This window comes from Ranitomeya imitator, chromosome 7, assembly GCF_032444005.1.
Source record: "Ranitomeya imitator isolate aRanImi1 chromosome 7, aRanImi1.pri, whole genome shotgun sequence".
NCBI lineage: Eukaryota > Metazoa > Chordata > Amphibia > Anura > Dendrobatidae > Ranitomeya > Ranitomeya imitator.
This window is the reverse complement of record NC_091288.1, coordinates 113,681,868-113,699,426: the sequence shown is the minus strand read 5'-3', so window position 1 is coordinate 113,699,426 and position 17,559 is coordinate 113,681,868. Positions and strand designations below refer to the sequence as shown.

At 44.0% G+C, this 17,559-nt stretch overlaps 2 protein-coding genes across 2 annotated transcripts in view; both read right to left on the bottom strand.

Annotated features, from left to right (window-relative positions):
* IDH1 (isocitrate dehydrogenase (NADP(+)) 1) overlaps nt 1-17,559 on the bottom strand; it is a 63,154-nt gene that overhangs the window by 23,804 nt on the left and 21,791 nt on the right. The window contains exons 3-5 of the mRNA XM_069733757.1: nt 16,010-16,301; nt 3,028-3,133; nt 1,105-1,282 (exon numbers count right to left, since the gene is read on the bottom strand). Coding sequence (XP_069589858.1) covers nt 1,105-1,282; nt 3,028-3,133; nt 16,010-16,301 — 576 coding nt within the window. The remainder of the gene's footprint in view (nt 1-1,104; nt 1,283-3,027; nt 3,134-16,009; nt 16,302-17,559) is intronic.
* Nucleotides 5,909-7,642, bottom strand: LOC138644864 (uncharacterized). Its single transcript, XM_069733756.1, has 2 exons — nt 6,706-7,642; nt 5,909-6,504 (listed from the first exon to the last, which is right to left on the bottom strand). Exons 1-2 carry the CDS (start codon nt 7,513-7,515, stop codon nt 6,058-6,060), a joined length of 1,257 nt encoding a protein of 418 aa, XP_069589857.1. The 5' UTR covers nt 7,516-7,642; the 3' UTR covers nt 5,909-6,057.

Sequence of the window (17,559 nt, the reverse complement as noted above, 5' to 3'; positions counted from 1 at the left end):
GAGCCCCCGATTCCGCCGTTCCTAAAAGACACCGCGCGGAGGCATGGAGGCCCGGGTAAGACTGCTGATCCTGCAGGCTCCAGCCGTCCGGACAGGAACCCAAACTGGAGTGGTGAGGGGGACCGCCCCTTTAAATCCTGTAGGTTCCTGTCCGGAAGGTGGGCGGATCCCCTCTCTCGTAGGGGTGCTGTCGTGGCGATAGGAAAAAGAACAATTTACATTTTACTCAAAAATCTACCTATAAAGAGAAAAATCAGACCATTTTCAACAGCGGAAAAAAAGGCAGCAACACGTACCTGCCCAGATCTTAGAACAAATGCACTGCAGGGTGCAGCCAGCCCATAAAGCAAGATGTTAGCAACACAGGTGCAAAATACCAAATCAACAGCCACTCTCCACATACCCACTCCTGGAGGGGGTGACTGCCCAGTATACAATTGCACAATAAAGGCCCACATAGGGCGTTGTTCACACAATGGTACTGCATAATGTCTGGTTCACAGCCTATTAGTCACGCCCCTAATTTTCGAAAAATCAGACAAACTGAAAATTTTGCAGTGGTCTCTTAATTTTTGCCAGAGCTGTATATTGGGTTAAACCAATTTTTGTTTTTTGGTATCCTTTATATAAATTATTTTGAATGATCTTTGAACTGTCTTTCAACATTAATGACATGATTAATAAGGCCTGCACTTCGGTGCACCATTAAGTTACTCTGTTTGCCACATTTTTAAATATTGGTGTTTTTTTTAATCAATAAAATTAAATTTGAGAGACTTTAAACACTCTATAGTATTCTGTGTTGTTGATACTTACATCTGTTGCATTGTCAAAAACTCTGACCATGTGAACAGGGTTGTGGATTCCCAATTCAAATGCATGTAAAGATTGTAGTTATTTGCGATTACAGTCAATATTTGGGGAGTCTCTGCATCCGGCAAGCAGAAAGTAGGAGTTTGATCATCATGGACTTAGCAAATTAGTACTGTAGCATGTGAGTTGTCATTCATGGCTGGGAGGGCCGATCTTAATGGAGAGTCAGCGATTATTTGATCACATGAAAGTCTAGTGAAACATGGGGTGAAAAAAAACAATATACCATACTTCTCATAGATCTCCTGGAAAATGTCCTTGAAACGTCCATCGTATCGCTTCAGGATTGTGTTTTTGGTGCTCATATATAGAGGCCAACTTTTAACCAACGCCATCTGGAAGGAGCTGTGGGCAAAGTCTCTAATGGATTGGTCAGTGTTATACATGCCAAGGGCAACACCTCCGCAGTCTGCAGGACAAGAAAAACAGGAGGCTGAATATTACATGTGGATTCAGATCTACTGCCGTCAAACAGTGGGGAAGACATTTTGTAGTGAAGTGTTTAGGAAACACACCTTGGCAAAGCAAGTAATGAAACAAATAAGTTACTTAAGCCATGTTCACACAGACTTTCCTGAGGAATGTTTTGAAGCGGTTATGCTCCAAAATACTCGTCAAAAACACTTGGAAAACCCTATGACTATGTAGGAAATCTACGTTGTTCATATGAAGAGTCTTTTGAAGTTTTTTTTATCCTAAAGCTTAGTGTACACGATGTCTTCTAAACTCAAGTAACCCCATCAAGCTTTTCAAGGGAACGCTAGCCTTTTTTTTTTCCTTTAATGTCTTTTGTGACATTTTTGGTCATTTCCTGAGCATTTTTCCCCCATCGGCAGTTTCTTGGATGGTTTTACCATAATTATTTTCATGTCTTATTTTCACTGACGCTTTCTGGATGTTTTTTTTCACTCCACTGAATTATGAACAAGCTCATAGCAGGTTTCTTTTGTTTGTTTGTTTTTTAAGCAAAACCGATAGCAAAATGCTCCAAAAGACATCCAGTTGTCTTTTGGGCATCTTTTCAGCTTTCCCACTGAGCGGAAAATGCCAGAAGAATGAACACAGCTTGTTTTAACCATTTGGCGTTTTTAGAAACTTGAAGTGTTGAAAAGATTTTCAAAAGCCTGATCATAAGCTCGGTGAGTCCTTGTTACACAGACATGCACTTGTTCATTCTTTTGAGAGTTTACTAATAGGTCTTTCAGTTATAGCCTGAAAAAGATGTCGTGGAAATAAACGCCAAAGCAGTTTTTTTAAAAATGGCTGATGTATGAAAAAAAAAGTGTGTGTTACTAGTTTTGAATGGTTCCTGTAGGAAATATCTCCAAACTGGACACTGTCAAATCAATAGGCTGCAAAGAACACTTTATGAAAACGATCATCCAAAACCTCTTCAGGCAAAGAGAAAGGCCCTGAAAAGCAGCATTTCGTGCATTGGTTTCCTCAGGAAAAATCTTTTCTTTTTTTTTTTTTTTTTAAAGCGTCAAAAAAAAAAAAAAAAACTCAGAATAAATCTTTTAAAATGTCAAATTTGCCAGACTTGCCTTATTTTCTCGGGAAATTTGAGGCAAATTGAATGTACTCCAAAGCCTCTAACTGCCCTGAAAAACATGTTTGACTTCCTCTCCATATATCTCAGCTATAACCTGTGTGGTCCTCTCACATCCCTGACTCACCACAAAACGTCTGCTGCATTTCCTGCCTCTGCTTTTATACAGACTGACAGTCCCTCCTGATTGGCTGTGCTATAATATGTGAAGTGACTGTTGCAAGGTGATATGGGGAAGTCCGCACAAGGCTATGTGGTCCTTCTCTGGCTGATTCATTTTTTGCATTATGTTAAATTAGAGGCAGCAATTCTAGGCGATTCACAGGAAGTGAAACACAACTTGTTTTAGTTTGGTGGGTTCATTGAGTTCCTAAAAATTTTATACAAATTCAAGTTGCATTGAATGGATTTGCTCATCTCTACTTCTCCATCTCTACTTACCTTTAAAGTTACTCAATTCAGATGTGATAATTTCACCTTGTGTGCATACGCCTTTTGAGGGGCTTGTGGTGGTGTCCACATGCTTCATAGTTTGCACAAAAATAAAAAGACTTGCATTGAATAGACACTCTGAAATTTGGGTCCCACATCAACTGAACACTTACCTTCAAAATTATGTACAACATATTTTATTGGTTCTCCGCCATCTTTCGGAGTGAATGATATTTCCACCTTGCCAGGGCCGGGGACCACAAAGTCTGTGGCTCTGTACTGGAATTCAAACAAGTAATGTTAATTGAAAGAAAATACAAGAAAACGTAACAAAAAATTACGTATTACTTCAGTTTTAATCTATACGGAAGCCAGCACATTGTAACTAGGGACTAGTGAATAAAATACCCCTCAAATTAAAAAAATAATAATTTCTTTGTGATTTGCTTCAAGCAAATCCAGAAAAATGATGTCCATGATCTTGCAAAATTGTGTCCAACAGGATGGAAAGGGGTTAAAAAAACAAAAAACACTGATCAACCAGCACCTTGGCACCCTACCTGACATCTCTATTACGTCAGACTGATCACGTAATGCGGTCTCCCCATTTTCACCAACGTGACATCCCATACTCCCTGGGAACATGTAAGATCAGCTTGGCACAGACGCCCCTTGTCCAGAAGGGCCCAGGAATATGGCCCCCTGGTCATTGACATGGCACCACACACACACACACACACACAACCATGACATGCCCCTTTCACTATCACCAGTGAAAGAGCGCGCTGCCAGCCTGTTAGTAATGTCACCAGTTCCTTGTTAGATATAAGCGCAGTCCGTTAACTGAATTATATCGTGCCAGAAACCAGCCCAGGTAGCATGGAATGTTAAACAGAGAAACAGATGTGTGGATTGAGGTAAAAGAGCAGCCCAAGGTTAAATTATATATTCAATCACCTTAAGGCCACACTAGACAATACACTATATACATGATGGTTGTAGATATACAATGGTCAGATATGCAAATAGAATAGTAGTAGGACAAAGATACCGGTTTTTACGTACCGGTAATAGGATTTTACGGAGCCACGACAGCACCCCTACGAGAGAGGGGATCCGCCCACCTTCCGGACAGGAACCTACAGAATTTAAAGGGGCGGTCCCCCTCACCACTCCAGTTTGTGTTTCAGAGTATAAGGGACACCGCCATTGAGTTAGTACATAAACATATATACTTAAACATTACTAAATACCATCACCTACTAAAGAGCGATTTTTTAACAAGCACACTTTCCCCAAAGGGTGCAGAAACCAGTGAATAACTACGGGGGGGAATGTGCGGGTGCTGTCGTGGCTCCGTAAAATCCTATTACCGGTACGTAAAAACCGGTTTTCCTATCGCCACGACAGCACCCCTACGAGAGATTTTCAAAGATCAATCACCTGGGAGGGACTACAGCACTAAGTACTGTACGGCCAAAAACTAAATTGGCCTCTGAAGATAAATCAAGACGATAATGTCTATAAAAAGGTGGAAGGAGATGACCAAGTTGCCGCCTTACATATTACGTCTATGGAGACGTCCGCTCTTTCCGCCCAGGATGAGGACATGGCTCGAGTGGAGTGGGCCCTGATGCCATCTGGTGGTGTCTGGCCTTTAGCAGTATAAGCAAGATATATGGCATCTCTTATCCATCTGGCGATAGACGCTTTAGTTACACTCGCCCCTTTCCTTGGATTCTGAAAGGAAATAAACAGAGCCCTACTCTGCCTCCATGGTTCTGTTCTATGTAGGTACTCTAATAGAGTTCTTCTGACATCTAACATGTGATATTTCTGCTCGTCAGCTGAATTCGGATTGTTACAGAAAGATGGTAAAATTATTTCCTGACTTCTATGAAATTTGGAAGCTACTTTTGGTAGGTATGCTGGATCAGGTTTTAACACTACCCTATCCTGAAAGACCATTAAATAAGGAGGGTCTATCGACAAAGTTTGTAAGTCACTCACTCTCCTAGCAGAGGTCAGGGCTACTAGGAAGGCTGTTTTTAAAGTTAAATTTTTAATGGAGACAGAATCTATTGGCTCAAAGGGGGCTTCTGTTAAGGCGTCTAAAACCAAATTTAGATCCCATGGTGGTAATCTAGGAATATACACTGGTTTACTACGTTCAGTGGCCCTGATAAATCGGGAAACCCATCTATTTCCCGCCACATCACTGTTATATAATGCCCCCAAAGCTGATACTTGGACTCTAAGGGTATTTACCGCCAAGCCCAATTCTCGGCCTTTCTGTAAAAACTCCAGAATAGCCGGAATTGGAACCTTGCCAGAAAAGGGATTTTGGTAGAAGGCAAGGAACTTTTTCCAAGTTTTAGCATAGATCTTAGTGGTGACTTCTTTCCGACTATTTAAAAGGGTAGATATGAGAGCCTCTGAAAACCCTCTTCTCCTCAATAACTCCCTCTCAAATTCCACGCCGTCAGATGCAGGGATTCCACATTGGGGTAACTGAATGGACCCTGAGAAAGGAGCTCCGGGCTGGTCGGCAGTACCCAGGGGTCAGACACAGACATTGCCCTGAGTAACGAGAACCATGCCCTCCTGGGCCAAAAGGGGGCAATCAGGATCACTCTCGCCCTGTCCTCCCTGATCTTCCTGAGGACTAACGGGATCAGACACATTGGAGGGAACGCGTAAGCTAGAGGAAAATTCCAGTGTATTTGAAGGGAGTCTATTATACAGGGCTTGTCCGCCACCCGAAGAGAAGCGAACTTCCTGGTCTGCCTGTTCTCTCTCGTTGCGAATAGATCGATTACTGGCAATCCCCACAGGTCCACTATTTGTCTGAACACCCGTCGATCTAGAACCCATTCTCCCTGACGTAGAGAATGACGGCTGAGGTAATCTGCCTCTGTGTTGAGCTCTCCCCGAATGTGCACGGCTGATAGCCGAAGCCCACTTTCGCTCTCTATTTCTAGTATGTCTGTGGCGGTGTTCATTAGGGATCTTGACCTTGTACCCCCTTGATGGTTGAGATACGCCACTACTGTTGTGTTGTCTGTCTGGATTCTTACATGTGAATCCTGCAGAGATGGAAGCAACCTGAGTAAGGCTTTCTTTACTGTCGTGAGCTCCTTCCAGTTTGAGGACTCTTGAGCCTCTAAGAGAGACCATTGCCCTTGAGTCCAGACATCTCCTATTTAAGCTCCCCAACCTATAAGACTGGCATCGGTTGTGACCGTGTTGTCTGGTACTACACTCCAGCGTACTCCTTTTCCTAAATGTCTTCTGTTCAACCACCATCTCAGACTGTGTAGAGTGGCGGTGGACAGCCTGAGTCTTCCGCCTAATTGCCCTTGAAGACTCCTCTCTGCACCCAAGACTTGGGCCTGCAACACTCGAGTGTGGAATTGAGTCCACTGGACGGCTGGTATGCAGGACGTTAGGGATCCCAGAAGGGACATAGCGTCTCTTAAAGTCAGATCTGGCTTCTTTATTACCGTACTGACTTTGTGCCCAATCCTCTGCTTTTTCTCTTCCGGAAGGAAACACTGTTGCACTTCCGAATCCAGCAGATTACCTAGGAAAGTCTGAGTCGTTGATGGTTCGAGTCTTGACTTTTCCATATTGACTATCCAACCCAAGTCCTGTAAGGAAGATATTACATGATTTAGGCGAGTACTACACTGGCAAAAGGAATTTCCCACTACCAGGAAGTCATCCAAGTAGGGTATAACTAACGTATCCTGTTCTCTGACATAGGCCATTACTTCTGCCATGACTTTAGTAAACACCCTCGGTGCCATAGATAGACCAAAGGGCATTGCAGCAAACTGAAAGTGTCTGACCTGGTCGTTTAAGCGCACCGCCATTCTGAGGAATTGTTGATGATCCTGGTGAATGGGCAGATGGTAATACGCATCTTTTAAATCCAGGACGGTCATATAACATCTGGGAAAGAGAAGATTAGTTGCCGTTTTAATAGATTCCATCTTAAAGGCATGATACTCTAGATGTTTGTTTAATCTCCGTAAGTTTATGATGGTTCGAAAGGATCCATCTGGCTTGGAGATTAAAAATAAAGGGGAATAGAACCCTTTCCCCTGCTGATGTTTTGGAACCTCCACTATGACTTTCTTCCGTCTTAACATTTGGACCTCTTTTTCAAGGGCCTTTTGTTGGTCTAAGGAATCAGGGGCAGTCAAGATATAAAATTCAGAAGGTCTTTCCCGGAACTCTAATTTTAACCCTGAATTAATTATACCCAGAACCCAATTGCTTGAAGTTATTTTGGCCCACTGAGCATAGAAGTAATTTAATCTGCCCCCTACTGGAAGATCATTATTAACGATAATTCCTTCTTCTTCTTGAGGAAGATGTTGAAGCATTAAAGTCCGAACCTTTCTTTTTCGGGTCTGATGGTTCCCAGTCTCGGTTTTGGTAGGGTCTTCTGTATTGGAAGCGTCTCCTGAAGGTATTCCTAAAGGTAGGATTGAAAGCTTTAGGAAAACCTTTCTACCTATCCTCAGCCTTAGCCAGGATATCATCCAATACCGGGCCAAACAGGTACTCACCCCTACACGGTATTGTACACAGTTTAGCTTTCGCCTGGGAATCCCCTTTCCAGGTCTTAAGCCATAAGGCTCGGCGAGCAGCATTTGAGAGACCTGCTGATCTTGCCGCCAATTTTAATGAATCCACTGATGCGTCCGCTAAATACGCCACCCCTTCACGTATTTGCGAAAGGTAATTCAGCATCTTGTCTCTGGGCACCTTGGACTTCAGCTGTTCTTCCAGTTGGGATATCCACACCATGACGGATCTAGCTGTACATGTGCTCGAGATAGCAGGTTTGAACGCCCCGGCAGTTGACTCCCATGTTTTTCTCAAAAACATGTCCGCCTTCCTATCTGACGGGTCTTTCAAAAGGCCCACGTCCTCCAGCGGCAAAGTACCGGCTTTAGATGTTGACGCCACCGCTGCATCCACTTTCGGGACTTTCATCCACTCCGCCAGCTCATTGTCATCAAAGGGATACCTTCTTTTGGCTGATGACTGAAGGAAACCTTTGTCTTGCTTATCCCATTCTCTCTTTATAAGAGTCTTGACCGTATCCACCACTGGAAAAGCCTTACGACTCCTCTGGCACAAGCCCGCAAACATTATGTCCTGTGCGGACCTTGGTTCTTTGCTCTCTGCAACACCCATGGTAGCTCGGAATCCTTTAACTAACATGTCCAAGTTGTCTACCGAGAAACAAGGCCTTCCCTCTTCATCTGAGGAGGATGGGGATGAAGATCTGGAACATTCCCCTTCTTGCAGGGACAGACTAGATCCTGGCGATATGTCCCTGCCCGACCTTTCCTGGCGGCTACCTCTAAGGGAATAGCTTATTTCCTCGCTCTAAGGTCTGATGACCGAAGGGGAGCTTCCTCTTCTAAGGTCTGAGATATGCAAGCCTGACACAGCCTTTTGGTGTAACTGCCAGGCATTGGAGTCATGCATAGAGCACATTGCTTGTGCTTAGATTTAGTGGTCTTTTTCCCCTAAAACAAAGCACAAATAACAGACCATATCAGCACCAGGTGTCTGATTTAACACTCACCATAAGGCTGATCCTGTGAATACTGGTTCTGGAGGAGTAGGATCCAAATGTGACGCTGAGGCGCTTGCACGCTGCTGCCCCCGTACCACGCTGCTGCTGCTTCTCCCTGAGCGACTACCATTCTTACTGCGCTGTTCCGTTCCCTCTCCATGAGGGTGCTCGGCATCCCCTACTGAGGACATGGTTGCGCGCCTCCTACCATCAGCGTCGCTCTTTTACAGCGCTGCAGCGCTCCTCCCCCGGCTTACCCCGGAAGCGTATCAACTACTTCCGGGTTCACCAGCGCCGGTGTGGACGCTGCACACCGCGCTTCACCGCGGACCAGGACGGCACTGCCGACTCCTGGGACGCGCTCCTCATGGCCAGACGAGGGGGGGTCTGCACGCAGGACACCCCCGACGCTGCTTCCGAGCCCCCGATTCCGCCGTTCCTAACAGACACCGCGCGGAGGCATGGAGGCCCGGGTAAGACTGCTGCTGCAGGCTCCCACCGTCCGGACTGGAACCCAAACTGGAGTGGTGAGGGGGACCGCCCCTTTAAATTCTGTAGGTTCCTGTCCGGAAGGTGGGCGGATCCCCTCTCTCGTAGGGGTGCTGTCGTGGCGATAGGAAAATAAGTAGATGGATCATGTCAATTACCGGGTTGATATTCGACCATGTGTTTGCTGGGTCGCAGGGGGCATGGGCTGCCAGCTGGCTCCTAGGTTCTTCACAACATGTTACTTGACATGAACCCCGGAATGCATAACAGAGCGAGAGACCACATGGATCTGCACTAGCCTTTATCCCCTTTAGGTCGCTACGCTCCTGCCCCTGAGCTGAACCCAAATCCTGTCCCCTTGCCTCTAGCATCTAAAAACTCCAAAACCTAAGAGGAGTCATAACTCTTTAATAAAAGGTCCTGGGAAGGTGTTTTTGGAGCCATGGGACCCAGCCATGCCCCTGCTACGTGTTAAAGCTAAACACATCTCTGCTATCTGATTTTTAATAGCCATTCTACATATCTCCTCTGCCTAAGGTGTTAGAACAGATCGAGACCCTGAGTGGCGTTCAGTTTGTTCCAGAGATGTTGAAAATGTACAGCTAGGATGTACAATATCTCCAGAACTCCTTATAGTGATGAGCGAATATAGACGTTACTCGAGATTTCTCGAGCATGCTCGGGGGTCCTCTGAGTATTTTTTAGTGCTCGGAGTTTTATTTTTTCTTTCCACAGCTGAATGATTTACATCTGATAACCAACATAAGTACATGTGGGGGTTGCCTGGTTGCTAGGGAATCCCCACATGTACTTATGCTGGCTAACAGATGTAAATCATTCAGCTGCGGCAAGAAAAACTAAAACGGAGCATCAAAAAAAATACTTGGAGGACCCCGGAGCATGCTCGAGAAATCTTGAATAATGAGTATATTCGCTCATCACTACTTAGAAATTATGTTTTTAGATTGTTATTTGGCAGCTTCAGCATGATTCTATATTGCTAGCAAGAGTTTGTCCTGCTCTGAGCTGGCTGGCTTATGGTGTGAGATCTGTCACTCACAGCTTTTGGAGGCTTGACCCCCCTAGTGAACTAGGTTCCAGCTTTCTCCTTACGGTTTTGAGGATATTGAACTTCCTGCTGGACAAAGGAAAGAGGGTTTATAATCCCAGACCAAATATTCTTCCCAAACATACTCACTTCTCAGTACTCCCTGTTCTGCCACCACCGGGACACAGATTGGCTCATGCATCTGCCTTCTGGCCGAGTCTTTCATTCACTAGATCCCATTCTGTCACATGGGCTGTGGCGTATACTAAAGAAGCGCACCCAACAATGTTTTTATCCTCTTAATATATTGCAGTCATCATATCTTACACTTACAATTGCTCATTTTGCCTTTCTACCCAGCTAATTGTTCGTTCTTCTCTGCTCTATGTACAAACAGGAAGTATCTTATTCCTTTTAACTCCTGACTCAGCTGTTCTGCTCTTCCCCCTTTCATTGACTTTTACATTGAATGTTGAGGTATACAGGGAAAATTGACCTCCTGTTTCTACATAGAGCTTAGAAGGATTATGCTAGTCAGTGTTTAATCACATGATGTCATGGACCTAATGAAAAACAGAAGAATTCTAATATGATGATTGCAATATATTAGAAGAATAAACATTTTGATGGGAGTACTTTTTAATGAAGTGCACTGCGCCCCATGTGATGCAGTTAGGCCAGTAGCGTAGCTACCGGGGGAGGCAGAGGGGGGGAGGCAGAGGGGCGGTTGCCCAGGACCCCGCGCTCTGAGGGGGCCTACTCAGAGCTACACTACTGTAACTGTACTGGCATGCACATCGCGCCGATACAGTTACATTCTGTAGCAGAGAAGGAAGAATCTATCTTCCTGCTCTTCCGCCCGGCCGCTAAGGGGTCCCTGAGCAGTAGGGGGGGGGGGAGCCCGCAGTGGGCCCCCTGCCCATCATCGCAAGTTCAACTGTGTTGGCATCTAGCTGATACAGCTGAACGCATGAGAGAAGAAGCATTATGCTCCCTCTTCCATCATTCCCCTGTCAGCGTCTGACATCACCGATGTCGACACGGACAGCAGGCGCGATAACGTTACTACTCAACACCTGCTGTCCAGGGATGAGCGGGAGCTCGGAGCACCGGAGGAACCAGGAGGTAGAGAGGCGAGTATTTATTTATTTTTATTTTTTATGAGGCTGCATTATACTATAGATTTTCAACAAATTCTCCATGTAGAAAAGAGAAAAACCAAGGCATACATAAGAAAAAATGCCCCCCCCAAATTTTTTTATTAGAAAAATTCTCTTACAAAACTTGCTTAACCAATGGGTTAAATCCATACAATGGGAAACTCAATTAAAAACAAGCAACAACGGCCGAGAATAAAAAATGAAACTACTAAATAGCATGCAAGATATACAGGTCCTTCTCAAAAAATTAGCATATAGTGTTAAATTTCATTATTTACCATAATGTAATGATTACAATTAAACTTTCATATATTATAGATTCATTATCCACCAACTGAAATTTGTCAGGTCTTTTATTGTTTTAATACTGATGATTTTGGCATACAACTCCTGATAACCCAAAAAACCTGTCTCAATAAATTAGCATATTTCACCCATCCAATCAAATAAAAGTGTTTTTTAATAACAAACAAAAACACCATCAAATAATAATGTTCAGTTATGCACTCAATACTTGGTCGGGAATCCTTTGGCAGAAATGACTGCTTCAATGCGGCGTGGCATGGAGGCAATCAGCCTGTGACACTGCTGAGATGTTATGGAGGCCCAGGATGCTTCAATAGCGGCCTTAAGCTCATCCAGAGTGTTGGGTCTTGCGTCTCTCAACTTTCTCTTCACAATATGCCACAGATTCTCTATGGGGTTCAGGTCAGGAGAGTTGGCAGGCCAATTGAGCACAGTAATACCATGGTCAGTAAACCATTTACCAGTGGTTTTGGCACTGTGAGCAGGTGCCAGGTCGTGCTGAAAAATGAAATCTTCATCTCCATAAAGCATTTCAGCCGATGGAAGCACGAAGTGCTCCAAAATCTCCTGATAGCTAGCTGCATTGACCCTGCCCTTGATGAAATACAGTGGACCAACACCAGCAGCTGACTGTGGGTACTTAACACTGGACTTCAGGCATTTTGGCATTTCCTTCTCCCCAGTCTTCCTCCAGACTCTGGCACCTTGATTTCCGAATGACATGCAAAATTTGCTTTCATCAGAAAAAAGTACTTGGGACCACTTAGCAACAGTCCAGTGCTGCTTCTCTGTAGCCCAGGTCAGGCGCCTCTGCCGCTGTTTATGGTTCAAAAGTGGCTTTACCTGGGGAATGCGGCACCTGTAGCCCATTTCCTGCACACGCCTGTGCACGGTGGCTCTGGATGTTTCCACACCAGACTCAGTCCACTGCTTCCTCAGGTTCCCCAAGGTCTGGAATCGGTCCTTCTCCACAATCTTCCTCAGGGTCCGGTCTCCTCTTCTCGTTGTACAGCGTTTTCTGCCACATTGTTTCCTTCCAACAGACTTACCATTGAGGTGCCTTGATACAGCACTCTGGGAACAGCCTATTTGTTGAGAAATTTCTTTCTGGGTCTTACCCTCTTGCTTGAGGGTGTCAATGATGGCCTTCTTGACATCTGTCAGGTCGCTAGTCTTACCCATGATGGGGGTTTTGAGTAATGAACCAGGCAGGGAGTTTATAAAAGCCTCAGGTATCTTTTGCATGTGTTTAGAGTTAATTAGTTGATTCAGAAGATTAGGGTAAATGGTCGTTTAGAGAACCTTTTCTTGATATGCTAATTTATTGAGACAGGTTTTTTGGGTTATCAGGAGTTGTATGCCAAAATCATCAGTATTAAAACAATAAAAGACCTGACAAATTTCAGTTGGTGGATAATGAATCTATAATATATGAAAGTTTAATTGTAATCATTACATTACGGTAAATAATGAAATTTAACACTATATGCTAATTTTTTGAGAAGGACCTGTATACTGTAAATCAGTAGTCCCCAACTCCAGGCCTCGGGGGCCGCCAACAGTGCAGGTTTTCAGGATTTCCTTAGTATTGCACAGGGGTTGGAATCATCTCCTGTGCAGATGATCACATTACCACCGATGCAATACTAAAGAAATCCTGAAAACCTGCACTGTTGGCGGCCCTCGAGGCCTGGAGTTGGGGACCACTGCTGTAAATATTATGATATAATTATCACATTCAGTTTACCCTATGATAGATCACAATCTATAATAATTGCAATAAAATGCAAAACTTTGCTGCGGACCTGTGTCAGTCCATGGACATGTGAAATATCAGCAAATACAATTATACAAGAAAAAAGGGGGGAATGATCATGAACAATTTAGAACTGAAATACAAGCTATGGAAAAATGTACAAAAATCGCAAAAAAACTGCAAAGTGCTGAAGATCAATAGTCTTCAATAGAACTATTGATCACTTTTTGAGGCAACAATACGTATCCATAGTTAAATGAACTTCAGAAAAAATGCACTAAATACATATGAAAACATTTAAAGACCTATTCCATAGCTCAGACCCAGTTCAATTTTATCTGAAATGAATATAACCTACATGTTATGTCAGAAAATGCACATATTGTGCCAGTGCCGCCACCCCCCCCCCCCTGGTTTTTCTCCTTTCTACATGGAGAATTTGTTGAAAATCGGTTGTTTTTGAGGTTAACATGTACTAGTGTGGGATATTGGTTATTTATGATTATACTATAGAGGCTGCCTATGGGGGTGCATTATATTATGGGCTGCATTATTCTATAGAGGCTGCCTATGGGGTTGCATTACACTATAGCGGCTGCCTGTGGGGGTGCATTACACTATAGCGGCTGCCTATGGGATGCATTATATTAAGGGCTGCATTACACTATAGAGTCTGCCTATGGGGGGGTACATTATACTATAGGGTCTGCCTATGGGGGGGTACATTATACTATAGGGTCTACCTATGGGGAGTGCATTACACTATACGGAGGCCTATGGGGAGTGCATTACACTATACGGAGGCCTATGGGGAGTGCATTACACTATACGGAGGCCTATGGGGAGTGCATTACACTATACGGAGGCCTATGGGGAGTGCATTACACTATACGGAGGCCTATGGGGAGTGCATTACACTATACGGAGGCCTATGGGGAGTGCATTACACTATACGGAGGCCTATGGGGAGTGCATTACACTATACGGAGGCCTATGGGGAGTGCATTACACTATACGGAGGCCTATGGGGAGTGCATTACACTACACTATACGGAGGTCTATGGGGAGTGCATTACACTATATGGAGGCCTATGGGAAGTGCATTACACTATATGGAGGCCTATGAGAAGTGCGTTATACTACATGGATGCCTATGAGGAATGCATTATACTATATTGAGGACTATTTGGTTATTATGCTATATGGAGGCCATCTAGGGGGGTCATCAAACAGTGTGGAGATTACAGTGGCTGGGCCATCATACAGTGTCTGAGCCATTAAACAGTTTTAGGGATATTAAAGGGTCAGTATATATACACAATGAGGGAGCATTATACTGTGTATAAGAAAGCATCATACTGTGTATAGGGGAGCTGTACGAGAGTGAGAGATCATTAATAAATGTAAAGTGGGCACTTATTGTTAAAGGCGAACTCAGGTGACTGACTGTCAAAAGGGGCACACACAGGGCAATATTACTTTTTAGGGGACAGAATGTGGGCACTGTTTTCTAGGGCACTTGCACCCGGCATTACTATATTCTAGAAAGTTGCATTAGAATTTAGAGGGAACAGAGAACCACACAGCAGGTGCAGTAATGGAACCACATAGGGCAGCAACTGCTGAGCATTGGGGTGTCAGCAGGATGAGGAGTTTTTGCAGGTTGTGAATAGTCCCATTGGGGTCAGTGCTGAAAATGTGAGAAGTGAAATATGTGTTTGTTGTATTCTCTGCAGCCGAGTCCTGGCTGGAAGAAGTGGTAATGTCGGTCTGGGCCAGATGGAAGAGACGTGAAAAAAGTGAACGACTCCATCAGAAAGAACGTCAGCTGTAAGTCATTGTCTGTAACTGTGCTGTGATCTCTTATATGTTCTGTAGGACTGGTATCTACCACTGACCATATGGCGGTAATATCTATGTTGATCTTTATATAGAGATTATTTTCAGCGAGGGTCATCTGCTGAGGTTCTCCTCCACTATTAGGGTGCGTCATCCAGTTGTAATCAAGGTTACCTGGTTAGGGGCCCATTGAGAAGTTTCGCCCCCCTGAACCAAACCCCTAGCTACGCCTCTTAGTTGGGCCTATTGAACAGATGATCCGACTAGAAGAATAGAAGAAGTAACAGAGCGGATCTGAGGACTGACAGAAGAGGGACAGGTATGGGGAGGGTCGAGGAGAGAGGGGTACAAGGTTTGGGGGAGATTTATTTACCCCTTTCTGGCCAATTCAAATAGCAGCAAATTTAATCCAAGATCATTGAATTCCTGCAGTTAAAGTGAGTTAATCTGCCTATGTGAAACTCCAGGAGATTTGATCAACTAATTGTAACCACTGATTTAGTTATTATATATCAGACACAGATCATCATCATTTTTCAAGTACTTATATGTTTATACTGATCTCCATGTTGATTTCTTAGGCAGAACTTCAAAGCAACATCTGCATTTGTTACAATGTGACATGTTACATGAAGAGTTTGCCGCCCATCCATGTGGGCGTTACGTGGAGGACCTGAAAACAGGTTTGGACCAAAAGAATATAAAAGTGCAAATAAAGGGAATCTGTCACCAGGATTTTGCCACCTATTTTGAGAACAGCATAACGTAGAGACAGAGATCCCTAATTCCAGAAGTGTGTCACTTACTGGGCTACTTGCTGTAGTATTGATAAAATTACTGTTTGGAGATCAGTAGAAGACGAGTTACTCCTCCATATTCCTGAGCTCTATATAACCCCCACCACCACCGATTGGCAGCTATATGTATACATGAGAACATATCAAACATGCAGCTTTACCTGATCCCCATAAGCGTGACGGCCAATAATGATGGGCTTAACCCATCCGGACACAAGCCTAGGGATGTTCTTGCAGATAATTGCCTCTCGGAATACAGTTCCTCCTAAAATATTTCGGATGGTTCCATTTGGGGACTTCCACATTTGCTTCAACTTAAATTCTTCAACCCTCTTCTCATCGGGTGTAATGGTGGCACATTTGATTCCAACATTGTATTTTTTGATTGCTTCAGCAGCTTCGGTTGTGACTTTATCATCAGTTAAATCACGATTCTCCATCCCAAGATCATAGCTATAAAGACAGAAGTTGTCAATTAATGGATCTGATATAATGATTGCTCTGCGCTGCAACAGAAAAATCCAAGCGTCTTATCGGAAACCACTACACATCAAATCTGAAAGTGCTTTTACACGGCACAATGAGTAGTGCGTAACCACCGCTGACTGGCAACATGTTGCCTGTTGGCAGTCGTTTCATAGCCAGTTTAGAAAGACTAACCCGGCCTCAGATGTGCAATGAACGATCCATAATAGACTGTTCAGTGCACATAGGCTGCCATTGCTCTCGGCAGCGCGAGACCTCTTGTACGGTGTGTTGTGCTGCTGAGAGCGATAACCTTTTGTACAAATCAATAGAGCATTCTGATAGCAAGCCTCTTTAGACTCTCATCATGAATCAACTGTTTCTATGAATGATCGATGACATTTATTGTGCAGTATAAATGGACCTATTACACGTCTCGAATTGTCCTTTGTAACTGGGCATATATAACGGCATATAAAAGTTTGGGCACCCCTGGTCAAAATTATTGCTATTGTGAACAGTTAAGCAAGCTGAAGATGAAATGATCTCTAACAGGCCAAAAGTTAAAGATGACAGATTTCCTTTGTATTTTTACATTTTAACAGTTACAGTGACGATTTGTGTGCACAGATAACTGACCAAGGTATGGGAACTTAATTAGCCTGTTAGGGTTATGGCTTGTTCACCATTATCAATAGGAAAAGCCAGGTGATGCAAATTTACCAGCTTTTAAAAACCCAGCCTCCTCTCACCTTTCTTGCAAAAAACAGCAGCCATGGGTTCTTCTAAGCAGCTGCCTAGGAGTTTGAAAAAATGGTAAAGGCCCACAAAGCAGGAAAAGCTATCAGAAGATAGCATAACATTTTCAACTTGCCCTTTCCTCAGATCGAAATGTAATTAAGAAAGGGCAGTCAACAGTGTTGTGAACCGGGGATGTTTCGTTGCCCCAGTTCTTTCTTCAGGGATTTATTTATATCCCACTTCCCAGTTCCAGTTTGGAACTTGCAGCTCTCTGGCGCCCCCCTTACCCTCAGGTCAGTCAGAGAACTGCACCTAGGATAATTAGTCGCCAGAAAAGCTGCCTACTTGTGTACTAGTTATTGGGTACGCTGCAGTGAGAGCGATATAGTATTCCCAGTCGCAGCCAGGCGATACACTTATAAAACCCTTTCTGTCAATGCCAGCTTTGCCACACAAGCTCAGCACGCTGGCCTGCCGCCAGCTCCTATTTCTTTAAACATAAGGA

What these genes read in the sequence shown, in the direction of transcription:
- LOC138644864 (XM_069733756.1), bottom strand. Translation starts at nt 7,515, where the DNA reads ATGCTGCTCGCCGAGCCTTATGGCTTAAGACCTGGAAAGGGGATTCCC. An exon ending in CGGTGCGCTTAAACGACCAG is followed by an intron (nt 6,505 to 6,705) that starts GTCAGACACTTT and finishes TCTTCCTTACAG; the next exon opens with GACTTGGGTTGGATAGTCAA.